This window comes from Oncorhynchus kisutch, unplaced genomic scaffold (genome assembly GCF_002021735.2).
Source record: "Oncorhynchus kisutch isolate 150728-3 unplaced genomic scaffold, Okis_V2 Okis05a-Okis16b_hom, whole genome shotgun sequence".
Lineage (NCBI taxonomy): Eukaryota > Metazoa > Chordata > Actinopteri > Salmoniformes > Salmonidae > Oncorhynchus > Oncorhynchus kisutch.
The window spans coordinates 1,383,826-1,402,588 of NW_022261982.1; the positions used below are offsets into that span (position 1 = coordinate 1,383,826).

Here is an 18,763-nt window from a genome sequence, read left to right on the forward strand (position 1 = left end):
TAGCCCCTCATTAGAGACAGCTTTTCTTAAACACACCAAGACAATGAGAGTGGCAGGGGAGGGGAGATGATTCTTGTATTGCTAACTGTTAGTTAGTGTGTTGGTCTCTCAAGCAGAAACCAGGGGCTTGTGTTTCTCCTGGTGGCCAGTGAGCCCACAGAAAAAAAAAAACAATCACTGTTGAAAAATGCCATCCTCTCTCTCAATTCAATTCAATTCCAGGGGCTGTATTGGCATGGGAAACATGTTAACATTGCCAAGCAAGTGAGGTAAGATAATATACAAAAGTGAAATAAACAATACAAATTAACAGTAAACATTACACATACAGAAGTTTCAAAACAATAAAGACATTACAAATGTCTATTATGTATATATACAGTGTTGAATGATGTACAAATGGTTTAAAGAACACAAGGGAAAATAAATAAGCATAAATATGGGTTGTATTTACAATGGTGTTTGTTCTTCACTGGTTACCTTTTCTTGTGCCAACAGGTCACAATATTGCTGCTGTGATGCAAATATTGCTGCTGGGAGTTTATTCAAAATTGGATTTGTTTTCGAATTCTTTGTGGATCTGTGTAATCTGAGGGAAATATGTGTCTCTAATATGGTCATACATTGGACAGGAGGTTAGGAAGTGCAGCTCAGTTTCCACCTCATTTTGTGGGCAGTGAGCACATAGCCTGTCTTCTCTTGAGAGCCAGGTCTGTCTACAGCGGTCTTTCTCAATAGCAAGGCTATGCTCACTGAGTCTGTACATAGTCAAAGCTTTCCTTAAGTTTGGGTCAGTCACAGTGGCCAGGTATTCTGCTACTGTGTACTCTCTGTTTAGGGCCAAATAGCATTCTAGTTTGCTCTGTTTTTTTGTTAATTCTTTCCAATGTGTCAAGTAATTCAAGTATTCTTTTTTTTCAAGTAATTCAAGTATTTTTTAGCCAGATCCTAATTGGTATGTTAAAATGTCTCTTGCTACCTGCCTGTGTGTCTGAAGAGAGAGAACGGAGGATAAGACCAATGCGTAATGCAGATCTCCATCAAAACATATGGCAGGTATGAGGATAAGACCAATGCGTAATGCAGATCTCCATCAAAACATATGGCAGGTATGAGGATAAGACCAATGCGTAATGCAGTTCTCCATCAAAAACATATGGCAGGTATGAGGATAAGACCAATGCGTAATGCAGTTCTCCATCAAAACATATGGCAGGTATGAGGATAAGACCAATGCGTAATGCAGTTCTCCATCAAAACATATGGCAGGTATGAGGATAAGACCAATGCGTAATGCAGTTCTCCATCAAAACATATGGCAGGTATGAGGATAAGACCAATGCGTAATGCAGTTCTCCATCAAAACATATGGCAGGTATGAGGATAAGACCAATGCGTAATGCAGTTCTCCATCAAAACATATGGCAGGTATGAGGATAAGACCAATGCGTAATGCAGTTCTCCATCAAAACATATGGCAGGTATGAGGATAAGACCAATGCGTAATGCAGTTCTCCATCAAACATATGGCAGGTATGAGGATAAGACCAATGCGTAATGCAGTTCTCCAAAAACATATGGCAGGTATGAGGATAAGACCAATGCGTAATGCAGTTCTCCATCAAAACATATGGCAGGTATGAGGATAAGACCAATGCGTAATGCAGTTCTCCATCAAAACATATGGCAGGTATGAGGATAAGACCAATGCGTAATGCAGTTCTCCATCAAAACATATGGCAGGTATGAGGATAAGACCAATGCGTAATGCAGTTCTCCATCAAAACATATGGCAGGTATGAGGATAAGACCAATGCGTAATGCAGTTCTCCATCAAAACATATGGCAGGTATGAGGATAAGACCAATGCGTAATGCAGTTCTCCATCAAAACATATGGCAGGTATGAGGATAAGACCAATGCGTAATGCAGTTCTCCATCAAAACATATGGCAGGTATGAGGATAAGACCAATGCGTAATGCAGTTCTCCATCAAAACATATGGCAGGTATGAGGATAAGACCAATGCGTAATGCAGTTCTCCATCAAAACATATGGCAGGTATGAGGATAAGACCAATGCGTAATGCAGTTCTCCATCAAAACATATGGCAGGTATGAGGATAAGACCAATGCGTAATGCAGTTCTCCATCAAAACATATGGCAGGTATGAGGATAAGACCAATGCGTAATGCAGTTCTCCATCAAAACATATGGCAGGTATGAGGATAAGACCAATGCGTAATGCAGTTCTCCATCAAAACATATGGCAGGTATGAGGATAAGACCAATGCGTAATGCAGTTCTCCATCAAAACATATGGCAGGTATGAGGATAAGACCAATGCGTAATGCAGTTCTCCATCAAAACATATGGCAGGTATGAGGATAAGACCAATGCGTAATGCAGTTCTCCATCAAAACATATGGCAGGTATGAGGATAAGACCAATGCGTAATGCAGTTCTCCATCAAAACATATGGCAGGTATGAGGATAAGACCAATGCGTAATGCATTCTCCATCAAAACATATGGCAGGTATGAGGATAAGACCAATGCGTAATGCAGTTCTCCATCAAACATATGGCAGGTATGAGGATAAGACCAATGCGTAATGCAGTTCTCCATCAAAACATATGGCAGGTATGAGGATAAGACCAATGCGTAATGCAGTCTCCACTCAAAACATATGGCAGGTATGAGGATAAGACCATGCGTAATGCAGTTCTCCATCAAAACATATGGCAGGTAGGAGGATAAGACAGGCGTAATGCAGTTCTCCATCAAAACATATGGCAGGTATGAGGATAAGACCAATGGCGTAATGCAGTTCTCCATCAAAACTATGCAGGTATGAGGATAAGACCAATGCTAATGCAGTTCTCCATCAAAACTATGGCCGGTATGGGATAAGACCAATGCGTAATGCAGTCTCCATCAAAACATATGGCAGGTATGAGGATAAGACCAATGCGTAATGCAGTTCTCCATCAAAACATATGGCAGGTATGAGGATAAGACCAATGCGTAATGCAGTTCTCCATCAAAACATATGGCAGGTATGAGGATAAGACCAATGCGTAATGCAGTTCTCCATCAAAACATATGGCAGGTATGAGGATAAGACCAATGCGTAATGCAGTTCTCCATCAAAACATATGGCAGGTATGAGGATAAGACCAATGCGTAATGCAGTTCTCCATCAAAACATATGGCAGGTATGAGGATAAGACCAATGCGTAATGCAGTTCTCCATCAAAACATATGGCAGGTATGAGGATAAGACCAATGCGTAATGCAGTTCTCCATCAAAACATATGGCAGGTATGAGGATAAGACCAATGCGTAATGCAGTTCTCCATCAAAACATATGGCAGGTATGAGGATAAGACCAATGCGTAATGCAGTTCTCCATCAAAACATATGGCAGGTATGAGGATAAGACCAATGCGTAATGCAGTTCTCCATCAAAACATATGGCAGGTATGAGGATAAGACCAATGCGTAATGCAGTTCTCCATCAAAACATATGGCAGGTATGAGGATAAGACCAATGCGTATGCAGTTCTCCATCAAAACATATGGCAGGTATGAGGATAAGACCAATGCGTAATGCAGTTCTCCATCAAAACATATGGCAGGTATGAGGATAAGACCAATGCGTAATGCAGTTTCTCCATCAAAACATATGGCAGGTATGAGGATAAGACCAATGCGTAATGCAGTTCTCCATCAAAAACATATGGCAGGTATGAGGATAAGACAATGCGTAATGCAGTTCTCCATCAAAACATATGGCAGGTATGAGGATAAGACCAATGCGTTAATGCAGTTCTCCATCAAAACATATGGCAGGTATGAGGATAAGACCAATGCGTAATGCAGTTCTCCATCAAAACATATGGCAGGTATGAGGATAAGACCCAATGCGTAATGCAGTTCTCCATCAAAACATATGGCAGGTATGAGGATAAGACCAATGCGTAATGCAGTTCTCCATCAAAAACATATGGCAGGTATGAGGATAAGACCAATGCGTAATGCAGTTCTCCATCAAAACATATGGCAGGTATGAGGATAAGGACCAATGCGTAATGCAGTCTCCATCAAAACATATGGGGCAGGTTATAGAGGATAAGGACCATGCGTAATTCAGATCTCCATCAATAACATATGGCAGGTATAGGGATAAGACCAATGCGTCATGCCGTTCTCCATCAAACATATTGGCAGGGATGAGGATAAGACCAATGCGTAATGCCAGATCTCCATCAAAACCTAATGGTCAGGTATGAGGATAAGACCAAGGCGTATGCAGATCTCCATCAATAACATATGGCAGGTAGAGGATAAGACCCATGCGTAATGCAGTTCTCCATCAAAACATATGGCAGGTATGAGGATAAGACCAATGCGTAATGCAGTTCTCCATCAAAACATATGGCAGGTATGAGGATAAGACCAATGCGTTAATGCAGTTCTCCATCAAAACATATGGCAGGTATGAGGATAAGACCAATGCGTAATGCAGTTCTCCATCAAAACATATGGCAGGTTATGAGGATAAGACCAATGCGTAATGCAGTTCTCCATCAAACAATATGGCAGGTATGAGGATAAGACCAATGCGTAATGCAGTTCTCCATCAAAACATATGGCAGGTATGAGGATAAGACCAATGCGTAATGCAGTTCTCCATCAAAACATATGGCAGGTATGAGGATAAGACCAATTCGTAATGCAGTTCTCCATCAAAACAATGGCAGGTATGAGGATAAGACCAATGCGTAATGCAGGTCTCCATCAAAACATATGGCAGGTATGAAGGATAAGACCAATGCGTAATGCAGTTTCTCCATCAAAACATATGGCAGGGTATGAGGATAAGACCAATGCGGTAATGCAGTTCTCCATCAAAACATATGGCAGGTATGAGGATAAGACCAATGCGTAATGCAGTTCTCCATCAAAACATATGGCAGGTATGAGGATAAGACCAATGCGTAATGCAGTTCTCCATCAAACATATGGCAGGTATGAGGATAAGACCAATGCGTATGCGTTCTCCATCAAAACATATGGCAGGTATGAGGATAAGACCAATGCGTAATGCAGTTCTCCATCAAAACATATGGCAGGTATGAGGATAAGACCAATGCGTAATGCAGTTCTCCATCAAAACATATGGCAGGTATGAGGATAAGACCAATGCGTAATGCAGTTCTCCATCAAAACATATGGCAGGTATGAGGATAAGACCAATGCGTAATGCAGTTCTCCATCAAAACATATGGCAGGTATGAGGATAAGACCAATGCGTAATGCAGTTCTCCATCAAAACATATGGCAGGTATGAGGATAAGACCAATGCGTAATGCAGTTCTCCATCAAAACATATGGCAGGTATGAGGATAAGACCAATGCGTAATGCAGTTCTCCATCAAAACATATGTGACTTTGGAGAAAGTTTCATTTACATTTCACATTTAGTCGTTTCTCTTATATTTCAAAAGCCAATTACAGTAATTCATATACAATCATATACAATGAAAGGCTATGACGGTCTATCCGATTGTTTTTCCATGAGCATAAACCATTTCCAGAGAGCTCAATATTCGTAGTGTGTCGTGTCTGTATTTCCTATTTTCTTTTTTATACTGAACTAAAATATTAACGCAGCATTTAGCGTGTTGGTCCCATGTTCCATGAACTGAAGTTAAAACCTCTCTCTCTCCCATAACAATTCCCCAGGGAAAGAGAGAGGGAGAGTCCTGTGTGTCTACCACAGCCCCTCCACCCCCTGCCTGCAGCTGATTGGCAGTGGCCATGTTTGCATTTAGGCCTCATTCAGGAGTGACCTGCTGCTCTTAATTACCACACTTGAGGAACTTGATGACACAGGAATCTGTAAAATGTCAAATTAGTACAACAACAAAACAAAGAGGGCCTCCACCTGTCCTCCCCCTGTCCTCCTCCTCGCCTCCGCCCTGTCCTCCTCCTCTCCTCCTCCTCTCCTCCCCCTGTCCTCCTCCTCGCCTCCACCTGTCCTCCTCCTCCTCCTCCTCTCCTCTCCTCCCCCTGTCCTCCTCCTCTCCTCCACCTGTCCTCCTCCTCTCCTCCTCCTCTCCTCCCCCTGTCCTCCTCCTCTCCTCCTCCTCCCCCTGTCCTCCTCCTCTCCTCCTCTCCTCCCCCTGTCCTCCTCCTCTCCTCCTCCTCTCCTCCCCCTGGCCTCCTCCTCACCTCCTCCCCCTGTCCTCCTCCTCTCCTTCCCTGTCCTCCTCCTCTCCTCCCCCTGTCCTCCTCCTCTCCTCCTCCCCCTGTCCTCCTCCTCTCCTCCCCCTGTCCTCCTCCTGTCCTCCTCCCCCTGTCCTCCTCCTCTTCTCCTCCCCCTGTCCTCCTCCTCTCCTCCTCCTGTCCTCCTCCCCCTGTCCTCCTCCTCTCCGCCTCCCCCTGTCCTCCTCCTCTCCTCCTCCCCCTGTCCTCCTCATCTCCTCCCCCTGTCCTCCTCCTGTCCTCCTCCTCCTCCTCCTCTCCCTGTCCTCCTCTCCTCCTCCCCCTGTCCTCCTCCTCTCCTCCCCTCTCCTCCTCTCCTCCTCCTCCTCCTCCTCCTCCTCCTCCTCCTCCTCCTCCTCCTCCTCCTCCTCCTCCCCTCCCTGTCCTCCTCTCCTCCTCTCCCCCTCCCCCTGTCCTCCTTCTCCTCCTTCTCCTCCTTCTCCTCCTGTCCTCCTCCCCCTGTCCTCCTCCCCTGTCCTTCTCCTCTCCCCCTGTCCTCTCCCCCCTCTCCTCACCTCCTCCCCTGTCCTTCTCCTCTCCTCCTCTCCTCCTCCTCCTCTCCTTCCCCTGTCCTCCTCCTCTCCTTCCCCTGTCCTCCTCCTCTCCTCCCCCTGTCCTCCTCCTCTCCTCCTCCCCCTGTCCTCCTCCTCTCCTCCCCCTGTCCTCCTCCTGTCCTCCTCCCCCTGTCCTCCTCCTCTTCTCCTCCCCCTGTCCTCCTCCTCTCCTCCTCCTCTCCTCCTCCCCCTGTCCTCCTCCTCTCCGCCTCCCCCTGTCCTCCTCCTCTCCTCCTCCCCCTGTCCTCCTCATCTCCTCCCCCTGTCCTCCTCCTGTCCTCCTCCTCCTCTCCCTGTCCTCCTCTCCTCCTCCCCTGTCCTCCTCCTCTCCTCCCCTCTCCTCCTCTCCTCCTCCTCCTCCTCCTCCTCCTCCTCCTCCTCCTCCTCCTCCTCCTCCTCCTCCTCCCCTCCCTGTCCTCCTCTCCTCCTCCTCCCCCTCCCCCTGTCCTCCTCCTCTCCTCCCCCTGTCCTCCTTCTCCTCCTTCTCCTCCTTCTCCTCCTGTCCTCCTGTCCTCCTCCCCCTGTCCTCCTCCCCTGTCCTTCTCCTCTCCCCCTGTCCTCTCCCCCTCTCCTCACCTCCTCCCCTGTCCTTCTCCTCTCCTCCTCTCCTCCTCCCCCTGTCCTCTCCTCCTGTCCTCCTCCCCTCCCCTGTCCTCTCCTCCTCCTCCTCTCCTCTCCTCCTGTCCTCCTCCCCCTGTCCTCCTCCCCTGTCCTTCTCCTCTCCCCCTGTCCTCTCCTCCTCTCCTCACCTCCTCCCCTGTCCTCCTCCTCTCCTCCCCCTGTCCTCCTCCTCTCCTCCCCCTGTCCTCCTCCTGTCCTCCTCCTCCTCCTCTCCCTGTCCTCCTCTCCTCCTCCTCCTCCTGTCCTCCTCCTCCTCCTCCCCCTGTCCTCTCCTCCTGTCCTCCTCCCCTCCCCTGTCCTCTCCTCCTCCTCACCTCCTCCCCTGTCCTTCTCCTCTCCCCCTGTCCTCCTCCTCCTCCTCTGATCCCAGCATCACGCAGGCCAGGTGAGTCCCCTTACTGAGATGAGAGAGGCTGTAGGGGTTGTTGCTGTTCTCTACTCAAGCTGAAGCTTTGGGAAACAGATGACCATTCGCCTCTCTGTCAAACACTACATCTAATCCCATCATTAGAAGCGTTGAGAAGCATTCAAATTAGAAACACCCATTTGCAACACCAAAAACACAGCGTTTTGTATGTGTGTGTGTGTGTGTGTGTATCTGTTCATATGAGTGTGCATGTATGTTCATGTTCAAAGCAATATAAGCCTTTCCAGATGTTATCAAAAGCAAACATTTCAGTGGTGAATCCATGCAGCTGATCAAACCATTTGTACAACACTATCGTTTAATGTTCCCGATGCCTAACGTCTAATGGATGTCCCTGTACACATACAAACATGCATGTGATGTGGAAGCTTTTCCATAAATAACGGGATGCCGGGTTTTAAGGCCTCATCAAAGATGAATTCAAAGGCTTCTTATTCATGGAGGCTCGATAAAAGAGAAGAGAGAAGAAAGGAGAAACCACTTGAAGGGGTCTGGCTCTCCAACAAACAATGCTTAGACTAAGGTTGGATTGGAGGGGAATGGGAATGGAGGAAGTGGTACTGAAGGTAATGTATGGAAGGAGGAGGGGGGAGGAGGGAGGAAGTGGTACTGAAGGTAAGGTATGGAAGGAGGAGGGGGGAGGATGGAGGAAGTGGTACTGAAGGTAATGTATGGAAGGAGGAGGGGGGAGGATGGAGGAAGTGGTACTGAAGGTAATGTATAGAAGGAGGAGGGGGAGGATGGAGGAAGTGGTACTGAAGGTAATGTATGGAAGGAGGATGGGGGAGGATGGAGGAAGTGGTACTGAAGGTAATGTATGGAAGGAGGAGGGGGGAGGATGGAGGAAGTGGTACTGAAGGTAATGTATGGAAGGAGGAGGGGGGAGGATGGAGGAAGTGGTACTGAAGGTAATGTATAGAAGGAGGAGGGGGGAGGATGGAGGAAGTGGTACTGAAGGTAAGGTATGGAAGGAGGAGGGGGGAGGATGGAGGAAGTGGTACTGAAGGTAATGTATGGAAGGAGGAGGGGGGAGGATGGAGGAAGTGGTACTGAAGGTAATGTATGGAAGGAGGAGGGGGGAGGATGGGAGGGAGCGAGTTGTTATGGGATACGGGGATGTTTAAATCAAAAGTTTACACTACAGCGTTGCTCCAACATCAAAGCTTGCCCTCTCTTCTCTCGTTACTCTGGGAAGTCCCCCCCCCCATCTTTCCCCTCCCTCTCCCTGCCAAACCGTTCCTCCTGTTCTTCAGTTAGAGCACAGTTGCATCGAAGCGTCAACTTCGAGAAACTTCATTAGATACTTTTATTTCCGTATTTCAGTGACCCTGGTATTGTGGCAGTCAGTGAGGCGTGTACACACTGCTGCTCTTCCCACAGAAACACTGGACTACTGAGGGCTCAGTCCCCAGGGCCTCTGGTTTAGAAAGACTGGACTACTGAGGGCTCAGTCCCCAGGGCCTCTGGTTCAGAAACACTGGACTACTGAGGGCTCAGTCCCCAGGGCCTCTGGTTCAGAAACACTGGACTACTGAGGGCTCAGTCCCCAGGGCCTCTGGTTCAGAAAGACTGGACTACTGAGGGCTCAGTCCCCTGGGCCTCTGGTTTAGAAACACTGGACTACTGAGGGCTCAGTCCCCAGGGCCTCTGGTTTAGAAAGACTGGACTACTGAGGGCTCAGTCCCCAGGGCCTCTGGTTTAGAAACACTGGACTACTGAGGGCTCAGTCCCCAGGGCCTCTGGTTTAGAAACACTGGACTACTGAGGGCTCAGTCCCCAGGGCCTCTGGTTTAGAAAGACTGGACTACTGAGGGCTCAGTCCCCAGGGCCTGTGTGTGTGTGTGTGTGTATGTGTGTGTGTGTGTGTGTGTGTATGTGTGTGTGTATGTGTGTGTGTGTGTGTATGTGTGTGTGTGTGTGTGTGTGTGTGTGTGTGTGTGTGTGTGTGTGTGTGTGTGTGTGTGTGTGTGTGTGTGTGTGTGTGTGTGTGTGTGTGCGTGTGTGTGAAAGAGAGAGATAGTGAGGGAGAGAGAGAGAGAGCTGCATCTTACACAGTATGCTCCATGGGAAGGGACTGCTAGGACCTTTTCAGAGAGTCCCGGACCGGGCAATAACAAGTTGAAGGTAAAATGTCAACCATAAGGTTTCTGCTTTCTGAGGTACCGTCTCCTGGGGCTTTCTGAGGTACCGTCTCCTGGGGCTTTCTGAGGTACCGTCTCCTGGGGCTTTCTGAGGTACCGTCTCCTGGAGCTTTCTGAGGTACTGTCTCCTGGGGCTTTCTGATGTACCGTCTCCTGGAGCTTTCTGAGGTACCGTCTCCTGGGGCTTTCTGAGGTACCGTCTCCTGGGGCTTTCTGAGGTACCGTCTCCTGGGGCTTTCAGAGGTACCGTCTCCTGGGGCTTTCAGAGGTACCGTCTCCTGGGGCTTTCTGAGGTACCGTCTCCTGCTGCTGAGCCCTGGGGCTTTCTGAGGTACCGTCTCCTGGGGCTTTCTGAGGTACCGTCTCCTGCCGCTGTGTCCTGGGGCTTTCTGAGGTACCGTCTCCTGCATCTGTGCCCTGGGGCTTTCTGAGGTACCGTCTCCTGGGACTTTCTGAGGTACCGTCTCCTGGGGCTTTCTGAGGTACCGTCTCCTGGAGCTTTCTGAGGTACCGTCTCCTGGGGCTTTCTGAGGTACCGTCTCCTGGGGCTTTCAGAGGTACCGTCTCCTGGGGCTTTCTGAGGTACCGTCTCCTGCCGCTGAGCCCTGGGGCTTTCTGAGGTACCGTCTCCTGGGGATTTCTGAGGTACCATCTCCTGCCGCTGAGCCCTTGGGCTTTCTGAGGTACCGTCTCCTGCCGCTGAGCCCTGGGGCTTTCTGAGGTACCGTCTCCTGCCGCTGAGCCCCGGAGACAAGAAGTAGAAGACTAACAAAGTCCTATTCTATTGTATCATATCAGCTGATGTCCAGGATGTGGATTTGTTCAATGAGTAATAGCATACAGTACTTGTGTCAGACACACCCTAGAGACATAAATAAATAGTCCACTAATCACACCAACGCTGGCATTGGCTGCAGAGTAGACTTGCCTGCATCCCAAATAGCACCCTACTCCCTTCACAGTGAACTACTTTTGATCAGAGCCCTATTGGGCCCTGGTCAAAACTAGTGCACTATATAGGGAATCATTTGGGTCGCCACCATGGGCTATACACTGTACGATACCCATAAATCAGTCAGAATGGCATGAGGGCATTGTTGCTCACTTGTTAGATCTCAAGTTCCACCTTTGAACCTCTTTGCTAAATGATATCACCATGTTCCAAGCAGACTTGAACACAATGGATGGCTGTGTGTGAATGTTTCAACTGAATCCATACTCATGTTTACTGTAGTTCCGTTCCCTGTGAACACTGAGACTGTCCCTCAATCACCTAGAGCTGTCACGTCATGATGTCAGACAGCTACCACACTTTGATCCTACAGGCCTGCCTTACTGCAGGTTGAGATAAATACTGGTTTTACTACTGCTCACAGCACTCCAGTCTTCACTGTGGCCTGTTGTGGGATTTCAGCTCAGTGAACAGTACATAGATTTTTCAACAATGCAAGTGAGTGTGTACTGTCCTGTATGATATGTGTGTGCGCTGCGTTTTCCCTCAGTGAACGGTTCATTGGTTTGTCCTTTTTCAGTTTTCCACAATGCCTCTGTGTGTGTGTGTGTGTGTGTGTGTGTGTGTGTGTGTGTGTGTGTGTGTGTGTGTGTGTGTGTGTGTGTGTGTGTGTGTGTGTGTGTGTGTGTGTGTGTGTGTGTGTGTGTGTGTGTGTGTGTGTGTGTGTGTTTGTGTGTGTGTTTTTTGAATGTGTATGTGTGTGTGTTTTGTGTGTGTGTGTGTTTTGCATGTATGTGTGTGTGTGTTTTGCCTCTGTTTGTGCTTGTGTGTGTATGTGTGTGTGTGTTTTGAATATGTATGTGTGCGTGTTTTGTGTGTGTGTGTTTTGCCTGTGTGTGTGTGTGTGTGTTGCCTCTGTGTGTGTGTGTGTGTGTTTTGTGTCTGCTTGTGTGTATACTGTACTGCATGTACTGAACTATCTGACTCAGCCCATTTTCCCTCCTTCCTCTGCTGAGAAACGGACCTTGTATTCCAACATGCTTAATTGTCAATGCCAATTAGTCCAGGGGCCATGTCCACAATGGCTCAACTGTAGCGAGCTGCAAAGCTCTCTTTGTGATTGTCCAGTGGCCCGCAGAGCAATCAGGCGCTCATCTAGTCTCCTAACGACAAGAGGCCTGAGAGATGCCATCAGAAACAGAAAACAAAAGAGCCTTGGACAATGAGGGCAGCAGGAGACACAGAGAGACAGCGACGAACCAGCGCAGCCCATAGGGTCGTCCTTTCACAGATAGACACACATACGTGTATACCAGAGGAGGCTGGTGGGAGGAGCTATAGGAGGACGCGCTCATTGTAACGGCTGGATTGGAATTGATGGAACGGAGTCAAACGTGGGGTTTCCAGATGTTTCATGTGTTTAACTCAGTTCCATTCACTCCTTTCCAGCCATTACAATGAGCCTGATGTTTCATGTGTTTAACTCCGTTCCATTCACTCCTTTCCAGCCATTACAATGAACCAGATGTTTCATGTGTTTAACTCAGTTCCATTCACTCCTTTCCAGCCATTACAATGAGCCTGATGTTTCATGTGTTTAACTCCGTTCCATTCACTCCTTTCCAGCCATTACAATGAGCCTTTCCTCCTTTAGTTCCTCCCACCAGCCTCCTCTGGTGCATACAAATGCACGTACAAGCAAGCATGTCAACACACCTACATTCACATGCACGTAACAGAGTAGATTCTATCCATCCCTCACTGGGCTCCAGACTTCTGCACCCAACAGTAACTCTCAACTCAACACAGTGTGACTCAACCTGACATAGGACATGTAACCAACAGTAACTCTCAACTCAACACAGTGTGACTCAACCTGACATAGGACATGTAACCAACAGTAACTCTCAACTCAACACAGTGTGACTCAACCTGACATAGGACATGTAACCAACAGTAACTCTCAACTCAACACAGTGTGACTCAACCTGACATAGGACATGTAACCAACAGTTTTTCATTTAGAATTGATTTGTCATTTTATTTGTAGAGGACTTTATCTTCAGTTCTGATCAGAATAACCTCAGAACACCCATATGTTTAGTTTGGCAATCTAGGTAACTATGCACTGAGACCAAATCAATGGAAGGGAGAACCATGCCAGGACAGATCCAAGCACCTATAGAGGCATCAACCATTCAGGACAAACACACAGATTAATTATAGGAGCATAGCCCACACAGGACAAACACACAGATGAATTATAGGAGCATAGCCCACACAGGACAAACACACAGATTAATTATAGGAGCATAGCCCACACAGGACAAACACACAGATGAATTATAGGAGCATAGCCCACACAGGACAAACACACAGATGAATTATAGGAGCATAGCCCACACAGGACAAACACACAGATTAATTATAGGAGCATAGCCCACACAGGACAAACACACAGATTAATTATAGGAGTATAGCCCACACAGGACAAACACACAGATTAATTATAGGAGCATAGCCCACACAGGACAAACACACAGATTAATTATAGGAGCATAGCCCACACAGGACAAACACACAGATGAATTATAGGAGCATAGCCCACACAGGACAAACACACAAATTAATTATAGGAGCATAGCCCACACAGGACAAACACACAGATTAATTATAGGAGCATAGCCCACACAGGACAAACACACAGATTAATTATAGGAGCATAGCCCACACAGGACAAACACATAGATTAATTATAGGAGCATAGCCCACACAGGACAAACACATAGATTAATTATAGGAGCATAGCCCACACAGGACAAACACACAGATTAATTATAGGAGCATAGCCCACACAGGACAAACACACAGATTAATTATAGGAGCATAGCCCACACAGGACAAACACATAGATTAATTATAGGAGCATAGCCCACACAGGACAAACACACAGATTAATTATAGGAGCATAGCCCACACAGGACAAACACACAGATTAATTATAGGAGCATAGCCCAAGTGTTCAAGTAGACCTACCTGTTTGATATTCTGTCTGTAGTTTAGGACAAAAATATATGTCTGATTATGTGCAGAGTTGAACTAGCACACTGCAGTCCACATACACTGAGTATACAAAACATTGAAGTGCCTTTGAACAGGGTATGGTAGTAGGTGCCAGGTTTGTGTCAAGAACTGCAACGCTGCTGGATTTTTCACGCTCAACAATTTCCTATGTGTGCCAAAGGACTTCCAGTCAACTGTGAGAAGCATTGGAGTCAACATGGGCCAGCATCCCTGTGGAACACTTTAGACACCTTGTAGAGTCCATGCCCTGAATAACTGAGGCTGTTCTGAGGGCAAGGGGGGGGGGGGGGGGGGGGGGTCAATTGAAATTGACTTAACTAGTAATCAAACACTAATCAAACACTACTCTTGATAAAACATTGTAGGTGTGAGGTCATATAGAATGTATACAGTTGTCTGATAAGGTTATGGTCAAAGGAATGAATGGATTGAGTTGGTCACAACACTACTTTAAACACTGTCTAACTTTACTGGTGATGTTACCTAGATTGTAGGCCTATAAAAATAAGGAATGATATTACTTTATGTGATAAGTAGGTTATGGGTAAAGAATGTACTGATTGAGTCGTTCAGGGTGTAAGCAGATTCCTATTGGAGAGGACGCAGCCATGTGGGCGTGGCTGTCCATAGTAAGCGGCCAAGGTGTTGTTATTCGGTATGGTTAGGAGCCGGAGCAAGAAGACGCACGAGGGAAGACAGTCGTGGAGTGTAGATTTTTTTTTCTGAGAACAGGAGGCTGTTTCACTAAATATTGTTTAAAGAAAAAGTGTGGCGCAAGGATTAGGCGTTGCTGTCTGAAATTCCGTCTGCATTGTCGAGTCGAAATGGACTTTATTTGATTGCACCGGAGGCGCGTTTCCTAAAGGTACATTGGGAGTGAATTTAGTGTTGGCAATATTTATCAGATGGCGCTTCTCTCTTTGATTGGCATTGCATATTGATGAGGTAGCTTACATTTTCCCGTGTGATCGACTTGGTGAGTTATACATTTGATCAACTTGTTTCATCACTGTATTTCTTAGCCTTTACGTGTGAGTGAATAAGACTCACACCCAAAGTGCATTGGGTGTATTATTGATAGAACATAGAAACAGTAATACAATGTTTCAAACGGTCAGAGCGCATTTCCTGCCCAATAACCTCAAGTATCTTTTTTGTGGGAATCCACAGTGTTGGAGGAGCTTCCATGGCGACCATGACGTACATCTGCCCAATTTACATCAGCGTTCTGTGCCTGCTCCTGCTGATGCGCGCACTACCGGTGCGCGCTGCCTCCAAGGCCATCGTGTGTGAACCCATCACGGTCCCCATGTGCAAAGGCATCGGCTACAACCTGACCTACACGCCCAACCAGTTTAACCACGACACTCAGGACGAGGTGGGGCTGGAGGTGCACCAGTTCTGGCCGCTGGTGCGCATCCACTGTTCCCCTGACCTGCTCTTCTTCCTCTGCAGCATGTACACCCCAATCTGCATCCCGGACTATCGCAAGCCTCTGCCCCCGTGCCGCTCCGTGTGCGAGCGGGCCAAGCGCGGCTGCTCCCCCCTGATGAGCCAGTATGGGTTTGAATGGCCCGAGAGGATGAGCTGCGAGGGGTTGCCAGAGCTGGGTGATGCTGACCTCCTCTGTATGGACCGGAACAGCAGTGACGCCACTACTCTGTCCCCAGGCCCGGCCTTCCCCCCGAAGCCTACCCCCAAGGCCCCCTACCGCAACCCAGCCCGCCGCAGGCCGCATCTCCTGCCCAAACCCCACCACAGTCACCACCACCAGGACTGTGAACAACGCGGCTGCCGCTGTCGCCACCCCCTGGTGTCCGTCAAGCATGAGGCCCGCTCACTGTACGGCCGCGGCGTCCACACAGGCCCCGTGGAGAACTGCGCCCAGCCCTGCCGTCAGCCCTACTTCACCCCGGACGAACACGCCTTCACCTCCCTCTGGATCGGCCTGTGGTCGGTCCTCTGCTTCGTCTCAACCTTAACTACGGTGGTCACGTTCCTGATTGACCGCGAACGCTTCTCCTACCCCGAGCTGCCTATCGTCTACCTGGCTGCCTGCTACCTCTTCATCTCCCTGGGATACATGGTGCGGCTGGCGGCGGGCCACGAGCGCGTGGCGTGCTCCGAGGACGGCGGGCACGTGCTGTACGACGCTTCGGGCCCTGCCGGCCTGTGCACCTTGGTGTTCCTGCTGGTCTACTTCTTTGGAATGGCCGGCGCAATCTGGTGGGTGGTGCTCTCGCTCACCTGGTTCCTGGCGGCGGGTATGAAGTGGGGCAACGAGGCCATCGCCGGGTACTCGCAGTACTTCCACCTGGCCGCCTGGCTGGTGCCCAGCGTCAAGACCATCGCCGTGCTGGCCCTGAGCGCTGCTGACGGAGACCCTGTGGCAGGGATATGCTACGTGGGCAACCAGAGTGTGGAGAGCCTGCGGGGCTTCGTGCTTGCTCCCCTGGTGGTCTACCTCTTCACAGGCTCCCTCTTCCTCCTAGCGGGGTTTGTGTCGTTGTTCCGCATCCGCAGCGTCATCAAGCAGGGGGGGACCAAGACGGACAAGCTGGAGAAGCTGATGTTAAGGCTGGGCCTCTTTACCGTCCTCTACACGGTCCCTGCCGCGGTGGTGGTGGCCTGTCTGGTGTACGAGCAGCACCTCAGGCCGCAGTGGGACAGGGGTCTTTCCTGCTCCTGCCAGGCTGAGAGAGAGAGGCTAAGCCTAGGGCCAGACCACGCCATCTTCATGCTGAAGTACTTTATGAGCCTGGTGGTGGGGATCACCTCGGGGGTGTGGGTGTGGTCGGGGAAGACTCTGGAGTCGTGGAGGAGGTTCCTGGGGAGGTGCTGTTGTTCATGTCCCTGCTGGGGCAACAAACCGTCCAGCGCGTCAGTATACAGCGAGGCCAGCACATCCCTCACGACACGCACCGGGCTGCTCCCCTCGCAGTCTGAGCACAAGTCCCTGTCGCACCCATCTGTGTGACCAGACTGGATGGACGCTTGTCAGACTCATGGTACTCCACAGAGAGTGACTGGATGGATGCTTGTCAGACTCATGGTGCTCCACAGAGAGTGACTGGATGGATGCTTGTCAGACTCATGGTGCTCCACAGAGAGTGACTGGATGGATGTTTGTCAGACACATGGTGCTCCACAGAGAGTGACTGGATGGATGTTTGTCAGACTCATGGTGCTCCACAGTGGCTGACGGAAACTAGATGGATGTTAAATTAACTTATTGAACAGATTGTAAATTATGTAAACTATTGTCTTCACATAAGGACATGTTTAAACAAATTGTGGCAATATGAGTATTTTGTATTATTTCCTAGTTCTCATTCTAGACTCATTGCAGATTTCCCCTGAAGTTGGAACTTTTTAAAAGGTGTTCATAACCTGAAACGTAATGGTTAGGAATCCAATCAGTCATGTCATTAACCTGGAGATAAGTGGCATGGTATTCTTCTATACGTAATAAAGATGGAGAATTGCTATTTGTCATTTTATTTAAAGTGGCCTTCCTAAAAAGGACATTTCACTCTTTAAATTTTTATGGACACGGTAACGCCTTGTTAGGATGAAGGAATTTCACTACCCATTTATGTGCAGATTTTAATATGAAGTCAGTTTTAAAAAAGTCCAGATGAATTGAGAGGTGTCACCACTCAATGTTTTACTTCCCTGTTAAATTGAGATCAAGTATACAAAGGGTGAGAATGAGGAAAATAGTGTTAACTGAGTTGGTCTGATTGGAATCCATAATTATCGTTCTCCCCCTTGCTTGAGGAGCAATACAGCCCCCCCTCCCACCACCACTTGTGCTGTGATTACTTACCTGGACCACCTATTGAGACTGAAGTGCCTCTTTAAAAGGTGCAACTTGCCACTTTAGAGACCACTGTTGTAGCCTCTTCTACCTCCATGTGGTGGGTTCTAGTAATTACAGCAGCACATTGTGAAATGACAATCTTGTTTTTTTCTCTGCAAATGTGTTAACCATAATCTACCTGTAGCATCCCATTTATCGAATGGCCTTTGTCTTAAATACCTAATAAATCAACTGAATGGATCAGTGTACATGCAATTCTCTTTATTTATTTTTATTGCCTTGTCCAATTCTGGCATGTAGCCTGTAACCCAGGTAGAGAATAATAAATGTGTGAATCTGGAGTATGTTCTGTTGTGGGTTGGTCTGATTCTAAACACCCATCAGACCGCTTATGGAGCCTACGCTTCTCCAGTCTAGTCCTGTCAGATCTATGAAAAACCGATGGGAAAATATAAATCAGACCAATTTATTTGAAGTCATTTCAAATACAGGGCTTGATTGAGCTGAACCTGACACATGAAACCAATAGAACAGCTGCAGAACTGCCAACCCCACCCAGCTGACACTCCAGACAGGCTAAAGTAAACCCAGAACTGCCAACCCCACCCAGCTGACACCACAGACAGGCTAAAGTAAACCCAGAACTACCAACCCCACCCAGCTGACACCCCAGACAGGCTAAAGTAAACCCAGAACTGCCAACCCCACCCAGCTGACACCCCAGACAGGCTAAAGTAAACCCAGAACTGCCAACCCCACCCAGCTGACACCCCAGACAGGCTAAAGTAAACCCAGAACTACCAACCCCACCCAGCTGACACCCCAGACAGGCTAAAGTAAAGCCAGAACTGCCAACCCCACCCAGCTGACACTCCAGACAGGTTAAAGT

At 48.3% G+C, this 18,763-nt stretch overlaps 1 protein-coding gene across 2 annotated transcripts; it reads left to right on the forward strand.

The window, feature by feature from the left end:
* The first annotated feature begins 14,698 nt into the window (after positions 1 to 14,698).
* On the forward strand, positions 14,699 to 18,114 carry LOC109885172 (frizzled-5-like). 2 transcript variants are annotated; one of them, XM_020477034.2, is made up of 2 exons: positions 14,699 to 15,027; positions 15,222 to 18,114. In XM_020477034.2, exon 2 carries the CDS (start codon positions 15,238 to 15,240, stop codon positions 17,026 to 17,028), a length of 1,791 nt encoding a protein of 596 aa, XP_020332623.2. In that variant the 5' UTR covers positions 14,699 to 15,027; positions 15,222 to 15,237; the 3' UTR covers positions 17,029 to 18,114. The 2 variants fall into 2 exon arrangements, with proteins under 2 accessions (XP_020332623.2, XP_031669072.1); XM_031813212.1 differs by having other exon boundaries at positions 14,699 to 14,916.
* Positions 18,115 to 18,763: the final 649 nt, after the last annotated feature.

Coding starts and splice junctions, on each gene's coding strand:
- LOC109885172 (XM_020477034.2), top strand. CDS start 15,238: ATGGCGACCATGACGTACATCTGCCCAATTTACATCAGCGTTCTGTGC.